Source organism: Psittacula echo (assembly GCF_963264785.1).
Source record: "Psittacula echo genome assembly, chromosome: 1".
Lineage (NCBI taxonomy): Eukaryota > Metazoa > Chordata > Aves > Psittaciformes > Psittacidae > Psittacula > Psittacula echo.
In genome coordinates, this window is record NC_137735.1 from 148,767,234 (window position 1) to 148,778,767 (window position 11,534).

General features: G+C 52.5%; 1 protein-coding gene across 1 annotated transcript; it reads right to left on the reverse strand.

Moving 5' to 3' along the window:
* Positions 1-2,517: 2,517 nt before the first annotated feature.
* On the reverse strand, positions 2,518-10,797 carry LOC308217370 (uncharacterized protein; the record flags this gene model as incomplete). The annotated part of the gene is made up of 22 exons (XM_080610404.1): positions 2,518-2,705; positions 2,836-2,920; positions 3,112-3,311; positions 3,618-3,708; positions 3,883-3,993; positions 4,138-4,239; positions 4,324-4,425; positions 4,547-4,648; positions 4,729-4,863; positions 5,073-5,154; positions 5,341-5,421; positions 6,201-6,381; positions 6,467-6,551; positions 6,927-7,126; positions 7,266-7,356; positions 7,816-7,926; positions 8,035-8,136; positions 8,212-8,313; positions 8,795-8,893; positions 9,045-9,179; positions 9,790-9,871; positions 10,703-10,797. 22 exons carry the CDS (start codon positions 10,795-10,797, stop codon positions 2,518-2,520), a joined length of 2,562 nt encoding a protein of 853 aa, XP_080466530.1.
* Between the last annotated feature and the right edge of the window lie 737 nt (positions 10,798-11,534).

Sequence of the window (11,534 nt, forward strand, 5' to 3'; positions counted from 1 at the left end):
GGATCCCTAAAACTTAGCTGGGACCTGGAATCCTGTAACTGAACAGGGTGTACCATAGCTTTTGTCACATCAGTGCTTTCACCATGCCAGTGTTGCTGAAGGACCTAGAGATGACCTAAATTTCCCCAGCATTGCCTGTTAGAGGTGTTGCAGGTGGTTTTGGAGAGCTGCTCTCCAGCCTTTACCTGTGGTATTGCTCAGCTTGCTGCAGCTTTGGCTTCTTGATCTGGTGGGTTTTGTGAGTGGCTTTTGTGGCTTTTTGGCTTGCAGTGGTTTTTTTCCCCACCCTTTTTAATGTAGGCAATCTTCTACAGCCCCTAAATTCCCCAGTGGTGCAGATCTCTAGGGGATCATCCTGGTGAAAGGGTGAAGTGAGAGGAATGGCACAGGATTTCCAGTGTGGCACTTGAAGACTCAACATTCCTGAGCACATTTATCATGTTCATTGTGTCTCTGAGTCTTACATCAGAGGAGTGCTGATGCAGGAGTCCCATTCTGATAACAGCCATAACCTCAGTGTTCTCCAGAAAAGAGTGAGGTGAGCACAAACCTCTGATGCTATTTGGGGATCCCCCCAGAGAGAGAATAAGAGAAGAAATCAAGGGGCATAGGGCAAAGCCAACATTTAAAATGTGCTTTAAAGTACTTCAGAGAGCTGAATGCCCCTTTGTGTTCAAATATACACCTATATTTTTTTTATATATAACAAAATCTGACTGCAGGGAGGTAACTTAAAGCTCCCAAAGCTTCCTAAGGAAGTTCTTGGATGCTTTGAAGCTGTAAAACCAGCTCTAATGTGAGCAAACTGCCCTCCCAGTAAGGATCATATGTGTCCTGAGTTTCCATAGGAGGCGTGTGTATGCATTGTAAGTGTGTGTATGTACTGTAAGTATGTGTATGTACTATAAGAGCTAGGCTGGTGATGTGTGAAGATGAGAAATACTAATGATCTGGTTGTGTCTTCCTTCAGCTCATCTGTAGGAAGCTGGATGCATCTTGCTCTCTTATTAACTGCTCTGCTCTTACCTACCACTTCTGGAAGACTACTCGCTGTAGTTGTAGGTGTATGGGTTTTGAATGATGTAGCTCATCCTCCTGTTGGCTTTCTGTGCAGCAGCGTCACTTCTTGAGAGAAGAGTGTTCAAATGGCCTGAACCCAAAGCAGGAGCTGCAGGGACCTGGGGTTTGTCCACACTTCACTGACAGCCTCAGGAAGCTCACTCACCTCTTGGGGCTTTATTTACTGAGAAGTGATGCTTTTGGGTTGCCTAATGCAGTAAATAAAAGCTAAATGAAACTTCCAAAGAAGTTTGGTGTTGAAGTATCACAGCAATACCACATTTAGCTTTGAATGTTAGGGTATGATGTGGCTTAATGATGCTGCATGGTCTGATCTTGATGTTCTGAGTCTGCTCCTTCTTCCTGTACAGCATCTCTGTTTTTATGTCCTCATGAAACAAAGTAATTCATTGTTCTTTTATGCACCATTCAGTTGGTACCTTTACTACCTGATGGATTTAGCTGAGTGTGCGCAGGAGGGGTGAGAGCCTGAAAGCCAGGGACCAGCACAGCTCATGGGGTCCCACCAGTGTGTGAGTAGATCTTTGAGCTCTATGAACACTTGGAAGTGTATAAAATGCATCCATCTGGAAACAGAGCTGGGGAAGTCCTGATTTTGCTGTGGGAGACTGATCCAAAACCCACAACTGCTCAGGGCTGTGTGAAAACCTCCTTCTGCAAGGAGGAACTAGCCTGAGGGGTTTGGGACTCTCCAGATCCAGACCTGAATGTACTTTCCAGTTGTCTTGATGGATCTGTATGCTTTGGGGCCTCTTGACTTGATGTTCTTTGGAGGATGAAATCAAACTCTGGGAGTTTTAATTGTCATTTAGATTTTATTAAATTAAAGACCTTGTGGTTGAGTGGTTCTTTCCATTTGAGAGCTATCAGAGAGCCTGGAGTGGTGCCTATGGAAACTGGGAGTCAGCAGGGGCTTGGCTCTCCCTCCTCTAAGGATCACAGCAGGCAAGAAGGGACCTTTCTACCACCACAAGTTGATGTTCAGCCACACAAAGACACAGAATCCATCACATCCTAGGTCTCTGCTTGCCCAGTAAGTGTCAAACTAAACATCTTCCCCTTCCAGAAGCAGAGGGCACCTTCCTTTCTGTTGTGTCCCACTGTTTCCATGCCAGGCTTTAAGGCCAGGTTGGACAGAGCCTTGGGGACATGGCCTAGTGTGCGGTCCCTGCTTATGGGCAGGGGTTGAAACTGGGTGATCTTAAGGTCCTTTCCAACCCAAACCATTCTACATTTCTGTGCCCATTTAATCCCCTTTTTGGGCCAGCACACTGCTCATGTTGGCTGACTAGCACCAAGTTGGTCTCCAAAAGGACTTTTCACCATGATTTGGGAAAAGAGAAACCAAGGAAAAGCATTTCTCATCCTTCTTTACATTGATTTATTGCATTTTCCACCCTCCAGCTCATTCCATCACCACTCAGGAACTGCTCCTGTTTAGTAGGGATGATCAAGCGTGTACTGCATGATGACCTTCAGCGCCAGCCACGTCTCTTGGGCCGTTGGGATGATCTGGCTGGCAGGGAGCAGGAATCCGTAGCGCCCTGTGTCCCGCAGCTCGAAGGTGAAGGAGTATTTAATGCCCTGGCTGTACGTCCAGTCAACAGTAGATCCACTGGCTTGATCTGGGTGGAGAAACAACAGGAGGACACTGCTGGACAGGTATTTCATGGGAGCTTCTGTCTAAGCTGAGGTGTGAGTGATGATTTGGTTTTATTATGGGAGAATCACTGCTGTCACCTCCCTGTTACTTACAGATGGTGGTGTAGATGCTGCCATACTTGTAGCTAGTGCCATACAGAGAAGACAGAGCTGCGACTGCCTTCTTGGATATCTCATGCTAGGAATACACAGAAGGGAGAAAGATGAGCCAAAGAAAGGGAAACCCTATGGGATACAACCTGCAGGAGAGTCTTTTCCTCATGCCACAAGCAAAAAGGATGTCAAAGCTCGATAGGTGAGCTCCTCCTAGGAGGAGAAGAGCAGCCTCACATCATCCCAGCCCTCTTCAGCCCCCCATATCAGCCCTACCAGTTCCTCGTGGTCAGGCGCTGGGGTGTTGGTGTAGCCGTAGGGGTAGAGCAGGAGCTGGGAGTAGCTGTGGATGGAGATGAAAGCCTTGATGTTCCCGTGGTTATTCACAAAGTCCACGATGGCCCTCACCTCCGGCTCCGAGTTGGCATAGGGTCCGTGGTACGTCTCAGAGCAGGGGTTCCTGCTGGCCCCAGCCCCTGTGGAGCAGAGGACAGTGAGCACGGGGTTTGTTGGTGACAGTTGGGCAAAGGGCCATTTCCATTTCCAAGCTTCTCCCACCCCTCAGCCAGTGAGGAACACTCTGGGGCTCCTCCTGGATAACTCTATGAAGACTTTCAATTGTGATCCCCATCAACACCCTGGTGCAGCCCAAACCCTCATCTGCCACAGAAACCAAATCCCATCTTTTCTCCCCAGGGGCCATCTCTGGATCTTTCTGAGCCAGAAAAGGCCTCAAAGCTTCCAACTTGATGGTGGAACCCAATAAATGGGAGGGCTCTGACCTCCAAACCCTTCATTCCAGTTGCGGTTGGGGTCCACACCAACACAAAGGGAGCCCGAGTTCCTGGACCTGGTCTTGCGCCACATGCGGTTCTGGAATGGCAGAGACATCTCAGCTGGGGGCCAGGGCTGGAGCTCCACCAGCACTGAGGGAATGGGGAGGATAATGGGTCATGGTGGTCCCCTTCCATCCCATGGAAACGTGGACAAGGAGGTTTTGATGTGCAGCAGCCCCATCCAGCATGGCTGTAGGGGCCAGGGCAGTACCTGTGTGTGGGTGTAGACGAAGCCATCGGGGTTGGTGACGATCTCCAGGAAGATGTCCAGCTGGTTCAGGACGGAGGCCAGACCCTCATCATTCTCGTGATCCTGGACAATCTAGAGAGTGGATGGTGGTTTATGGTCCCCATTCCTCCCAGAGCACCATCCTCTGTATGGGGTCAGCCCCCTGGCACCCATAGTTGGCTGCAGGACCTTGTGGGCCCATTGGGAACCTCAGCCATGTCCTGAGGGTGTCCGTACCTTCTTGGCAAACCAGACCCCGCTGGCCTGTGTCACCCACTCGCGGGAGTGGATGCCAGTGTCAATCCAGATGGCCGGGCGGTTCGTGCCTCCTCTGCTGAACTGGAAGAGCCAGGGTGGGGGGGGTTGGTTTTGTGTCTGGCCCCATTTCCCCCTCGGGTCATCCTCTGGACCCCAAGCCCTCACCCTGAGCACGTAGAGGGGACGGTCCTCTGTTGACCGGCCGATCTCGAGCTTGCTGACCAGGTTGGGGTTCTCAGCCACCAGCAGGTCTATGAAGGCGTAGATCTGCAGGAGAACAATGGGGGGGTCACAGCCAGCTCCCCCCCTGCTGCACATGGAGCAAAGAGAAACCCCAGGATGTGGGGTTTTTTACCCTCAAAATGCCCCAAATCTTGTGCTTTCTCACCTCATCCAGGGTATGGTAAGCGGCAAAGTTGAAGCTGTCAGTGGAGAGCACCAGTTGGCGGGGGCGATGGAGCATCTCCATCTGCTCATGTTTCACCAGTGCCTGGGGGACGGGGGGCAGGATGAGACCTTGTCCCACATCAAGACCCACATCTCCCCCGCCTCCCCTCTACCAGCACTGACCTGCACGTCCTCAATCATGATGGAGTAGGAGATGTCGTTGTCCTCCAGGTGTTCTTTGAGGGGCTGGAGGCTGGGCTGGGGCACACGGATGTCCACGGGGTGCCCAGGGACACGGGGTGGCAGCCAGAAGTCCAGCTATAGGGGGAGGGAGAGAAATGGGGGGTCAGATCCCACCTTGGGCTGCCCCACAAGCACCAGCCTCTGTATTGCTTGTCACCATTTGGTCACCATCACCTCACATCCAGCACCTCCAGCCCTGCTCTACAGAGTGGTTTTGGGGTGCAAAACAAGGAACTTGGGGTCTTAGGGGTATCCCTAAGACCCCCCTTCCATTGCACCCATACCTGTAGCTCCTCCACATCCTGCAGCTCATGTATCTTCTGCAGCTCCTCCTCAGTGGTGGGGATGATGCGCAGCACTTGGTGCCTGTGGGATCAGGGGGTCACTGCCATGGGTCCAGCCTAACCGCCTCCCATCCATCCCACCACACTGGGGTTTGCTCTGAGCCTCTTCCCAGGGGTATCTGTGCCCCTTTGGAACTGAACCAGCTCCTTCTTCCCCAACCGGTGCCACCATCCCCATCCCAGCCTCCCCTCTCCACCCAGATCCTACCCAGTAAATGTCTCTGTGCTGGTGGCCAATGCCACCAGGGCAGCCAGGAGCACGAGGACCTTCATTGTCAGCCTGAAGAGCCTGTCCTGAGTCCCAGCAGCACCACAGGGCTCTTAAATCCCATGGGAATGGTGGCCCCAGCCCGGCCCCGCCAGCTGTCCCTTTTCCCAGGGCAAGTGAAACCTCCCCTTCCCAGGGAGGGTTCTGGCTGGCACCAGCCAAGGTCGGGCACTGCAGCACCATTGTTCCCCCCTCCACAGCATTCCCAGAGCCAGCCAGATCTGTTCTGGGAAGTGGCTGAGTCACCCGTGGGCAGGGTGAGAAGGGGGGGAGGTGCCAGAATCCCACCCCACCGGCTGCAGCACATGGCATTGGGGTGGAAAAGGGTAAATTTGGGTTGAGAAAGTGCAAAATGCAGTTTCTTGTGCAGAGGACTTGGTGACCTCGATGCCTAAACCGTGGTTGTGGTGGTGGCAGCAGCAGACTTGGTTTGAAGCCCAGCACAGGACGGAGGTCAGAGTGAGTGATGGGTATTCCAGGTGCCTCAAAGCCCTTTGGCCCCACCTATGGCCCTGAGGGTGCCTTGCAGCCCCCAGGGAAAGGATGATGGAGCAATGCTGCCCAAAACCTCACAGATTTGGGTTTGGCAGCCCCAAAACCACTCATCTCCTCCTAAGTCCTTCAGGGCTGTTGGCTCCAATGGATGGGACATGTATGGCTAATGCCATGAGGAGGGAAACAACCATCTGCAGGTTTGAGAGTCCTTTTTCACCCCTTTTTGGGGGTCTAGCATGAAAACACAAAGGTGCCAGCCTTAAATCCAGGTCTGTTTATTGAGATGAGGGACATGGTTTCAGTACGGATGCTCCAGGACATGGACCATGATGTCCAGCAGCGCTGCCCAGGTCTCGGTAGCAGTGGGGATGATCTGAGTGCTGGGCAGGAGGAAGCCGTAGTACCCCGTGTCCCTCAGCTCCAATGTGAAGGAGTATTTCACCCCGTGGTCGTAGGTCCAGTCAATGGTAGTGCCATCGGCCAGGTCTGCAGGGAGAGGAGGGGAGGTGTGATCCCAACACTGAGCATTTCTGGTGGACACAGCGCTGTGGCAAGGGGAAGGAACACTTACAGATGGTGTTCACGATGCTGCCATAGGTGTACTTTGTCCCATACACAGCAGCCAAGTCACTCACGGCCTTTTTAGCCACTTCATTCTGCAAGGGAGAGCCCCAAAGTGGTGAGACCTGGTGGAGCAAGACCTTGGGGCAGCAGAGCCTAGATCCAAGCAGTTTTCCAACCCCTCTGCTCCTGCTTTTCCCCAAAAGACCCTAATTTTTAATGGATGGGAGGTAAATCCTGTTATCACCCTCCCTTTTTTTTAGTGGTGGCCTTGGCAGTGCTGGGCAATGGTTGGACTTGATGATCTTAAAGGTCTTTTCCAACCTGGTTGATTCTATGATTCCAAGAACTAAGTGATGGGCTTCAGGTTGGCTCTAACGAGAGGAGCAGGGTCCTGGAATGATCCAACTGGACTTTTCCACCAGGGCTGGTGCTCACAGCCCCATGTCTACATGTTGGGACCATCTCACCAGCTCCTGGTGGTTGGGTGCGGGTGCTGTCTTGTAGCCATACGGGTAAAGCAGCATCTGGGAGTAGCTGTGGATGGAGATGACCAACTTCACGTTCCCATGGCCGAGGATGAAGTCTGCGATGGCTTTCACTTCCCTCTCGGAGTGGGCATAAGGACCATGGTAGGTCTCGGAGCATGGGTTGCTGCTGGAGCCAGAGCCTGGGGCATGGTGGAGGAGGCACCATGCAGAGAAGCTCCCCTGGGGAAGGGCTTTAGCCTCCAGATTTCTCCCCTACAGCAGGGAGCTCTGAGGCACAAGTGATGCTCAGTGTGGGGACCTGGTGGCCCCAGCTCTCACCTCCAAACCCAGCATCCCAGTTCCGGTTGGGATCCACACCAATGCAGTGGGAGCCGGCATTGATGGACCTCGTCTTGCGCCACATGCGGTTCTAGGAGCAGATGGGGTGAGACCATCACAGGGATGTGAATCCTACCTCCTTGTGGGGACAGATGCCACCCTCCTGCTTGAGCAGCAAGAGGAAACAGCCTCAAGCGGCACCAGGGGAGGTTTAGATGGAGCTGAGGAACAATTCCTTCCCCAAAGGGTGCTCAGGCATTGGAACAGGCTGCCCAGGGCAGTGCTGGAGTCACCGTCCCTGCGAGTGTTCACACACTGTGGAGATGAGGCCCTCAGTGCCATGGGTTAGTGGTGGCCTTGGCAGTGCTGGGAACAGTTGGACTGGATGAGCTTAAAGGGCTTTTCCAACTCAGTTGATTCTATGATCTTCAGAGAGGGGAGGAAACCACCCATCCACCATCCCACATGGAAGGAACATTCCTCCCTTCCCAAAAACCATGGCCAACCATGGTTGCTGAAGACAAGCATTAGGACAAGTCCCTGCACTCACAGAGCTGTGGGTGTAGGCAAAGCCATCTGGGTTGGCAATGATCTCCAAAAAGATGTCCATGCTGTCCAGGATGGCAGTGACAGAGGGGTCCTGGCCATACTCCTCAGCGATCTGCATGGGAAGAGGAGCAGGAGCTGCCTCAGTGTCCCTTGGGCACAAGGGATGTGACCACAGGGAGGTGTGAGGATTGACTTCCCATATCCCAGGGCATGTGGGTACCTTGTTGGCCATCCAGGCACCAGTGGCTTGTGTGATCCATTCCCGGGAGTGGATGCCAGTGTCCAGCCAGATGGCCGACCGGTTGGATCTCCCGGTGCTGAACTGCATGGAAAGGGAGGGATTTCATCCCTGTGTCCTCCCAGGGCTGGGCAAGGAGAGGATTCCCCCTGTACCCACCTTCAGCACATACAGGGATCTGTTCTCGTAGCTCTGCCCGATCTGGAGCTTGCTGATGAGGTCGGGATGATCAGCCACCAGCGTGTCCATCCAGTCATAGATCTGAAAGGAGGAGCTGCTGAGGCTCACCCGGGCTTTCCCTTTGGGTTTTAGGGTATCCAGCACCAGATGGAACATGCAGAGAAGATCTGGTGCTTCCCTGGAGACCAGGTTGCTCCAGCCTGGCCTTGAACACTGCCAGTGAAGGGGCAGCCACAGCTTCTCTGGGCACCCTGTGCCAGCGCCTCAGCACCCCCACAGGGAAGAACTTCTGCCTTATATCTGACCTGAACTTCCTTCAAACACAGACTTTGAACCCCAAAATGAAGTTGAAGTTGTCTTCCAGCAAGGTGGGGAGATGCCAGGAGAGCCCACACTGCTCATGGAGGGCTTCCCAGCCTCCTGGCTCAACTAAAACCTCTGTCCAAGGAGGAGTTTCATGTGCTGGGGGGCACCTACCACCACGAACTTCACTGCATGGATGCAAGCATGGCCTGAGCATGTCCCCACCAAGGTGAAGTGAATGCTCTACAGAGCAAAGTACCTCATCTATCGTGTGGTAGGAGCCAAAATTGAATGTGCTGGTGCTCCTCTTTGTCCTCCTTGGCTTTGCCATGTCTTTCTTCTCCTCATCCACTAGTTTCTGTTCAGGAGGAGAAAAACAAGCCATCCAACAGGCTGCAGGGAGCAGGGGGTGGGTTCTTCTTCCATCTCCTCCTGGTTTCCAACTTTCTGGACCTTCCTTTGGAATTGAACTGCAGGAACTCATCCCACTCTCTCACCATAGCCCTCACCTGCAGGTCCTGGATCATGATGCTGTAGGAAATGCCATTGGATTCCAGGAGGGTTTTGACTGCCTGGAGGCTGGGGAAGGGCACCCGCAGGTCAGCCGGGTGGCCAGGGCTGGCAGGGTGACGCCAGAAATCAACCTGGTGTGGAGGAGAGAGCTCAGCCCCATCCTGTGCTGGTGCTCATCCACTGAGCTCCACAGCACTGAAAGGGGTAAAAAGGTCTTTGAACAAGTTCTGGGGACACACACGGGTATCAGGATGGGTCAGCGGCATAGAATCCCAGGTTGGAAGGGACTAAGGATCATCGTATCCAAGCTTTCTAGGCAAAGCATGACTAAGACTGGGTGTCCCAGCACCCTGACCAGCTCAGTCTTAAAGTTCATTCAAGTCAAAACCAATGCAATGACATTTTTGACAAGGATTCTCAACCTGGATATGACAATGCTGCAGTAGCCGGGGTGTCCCTGCTTCATGTGAAACATGGTTAGTGGGGGCCTTGGCAGTGCTGGGAATGGTTGAACTGGATGAGCTTAAAGGTCTTTTCCAACCCAGCTGATTCCATGATTCTATGAAACAGAATGGCCAAGCTCAAGGTCCCCCAGGCTAAATATTATATTTATATAGTTATGAATTCTTTATATATATAAAATATGAAGGAATATTGGATGTGAGGTCATAAAGAGGTCCTGGGTGTCACCAGGGTCTCTGTTTCACACCAGGGGATGCTCAGGGCCCCATCACAGCTCACCTGCAGCTCTGTCTGCTCACCCAGCACCCTGAGCAGGGCAATCTGCTTCTCATTGCTGGCCGTGATGCGGAGGACCTGGTCCCTGCAGGGAGGCAGAGCCATCAGCATGGGATGGAGTCACTGGAGGGGGCAAGGAGCTGAGCTTCCAGTGTTGATGTGGTGCCATCGTGGCCTGAGTGGAGGCTGTGAAAGGTCTGCACTGGCTCAGTGGGTTGGAAAGTCCATCAGTGGCTGGAGATTGGGTGTTGGAAGTGAAAAGTGCAGGTTCAGAACAGCCAAGATAGGGAAAAGAAGCAAGTGTTGGAGAGCCTGAGGTGGTTTCCATCCTTCCTTTGATCATAAGAACACCCAAAATGTTAGGAGATACCCTATATATCAATATATTCTGCCTATATCATAGTATCATGGAATCCCAGACTGGTTTGGGTTGGAGGGACCTTAAAGCTCCTCCAGTTCCAACCCCTGCCACGGGCAGGGACACCTTCCACTAGAGCAGGTTGCTCCAAGCCCCTGTGTCCAACCTGGCCTTGAACACTGCCAGGGATGGGGCAGCCACAGCTTCTCTGGGCACCCTGTGCCAGCGCCTCAGCACCCTCACAGGGAACAGCTTCTGCCTAAGAGCTCATCTCAGTCTCCCGTCTGGCAGGTTAAAGCCGTTCCCCTTGGCCTATCAAGGGCTGTCAATATGTTTAGGTATTTCCCAATACAGCTTCCACTCCCGCCTGGCTGGGCTCCACAAGGATGGGTTGAACTACATCGTTGCCAGTGTCCATACAGCAAAACCTGCTGGATTTCACCCCTTTGGGATATCATCCTTCCTGTATGATCCCAAAGGAGACCAGATAGGTTTGGGTATCTCTCTCCCTGGTCCCCATCCATGTTGTCCCCACCCCTTGCTTCCAGCAGGACTCACCCCACGAAGAGCTGCTCACAGCAGGCAGCTGCCAGGAGGGAGGCGAAGACCAGGATGATCTTCATGGTGAGCAGACACAGGCGAGCCTCAGCCATTCATGGACCTTCTCAGCAGGGCTGCACCTTCCTGCGGCGCCAGCAGTGACAAACAGGTTAGAAAGCTCCAGGAGCCCAGATGTTTGCTTTATCTGGACAAGAACAGTCAAAACAGGGAGGATCTGATAATGTTTTCCTCAGTGCAGGCAGCCAGGGAGGATGTGTACCCATGCACCCAGTTTGGGGTGAATCGCTGTCACACCAAGTGTGACATCCCATGGTTGTGGGATGGTGGCAACAGTGAGGTCATAGAACCCCAGGGTACACAAGGACACAGTGCTTTGTTCCCATTAATTCCTTTATTACTGATCACTATCAGTAGGTCAGTTACGGTGAATAAAACAAGTGTATATTACAAGTTACTACAAGATTACTACAAGATTACTACAAAATACCAGCAGAAAAGCATATAAACATAATTTATATTTATGATTAACTACTTATATGCACACACTACATAGACATTTATTATAACTCAAAATCTATCATTCAAATTATTACCGGTGCCGATCCTCCAGGAGTGGGGCCAGCTGATGATGGATGAAGTCTCACGTCAAAGCTGATGGATGTCACAGAGCCCAAAACCCGACGTCCCCAGTGAGGCCTCAGGGGTCACACAGGGATGAGCACCTGGAGGTAATGCTCAAAGAGAGAGAAAACAGTGGGTTGGTTTTGGGTAGAAAATGAGTTATTTTATGTCTTTTAGTTTAGATACAAGAGTGGGTACAGGACAGCAG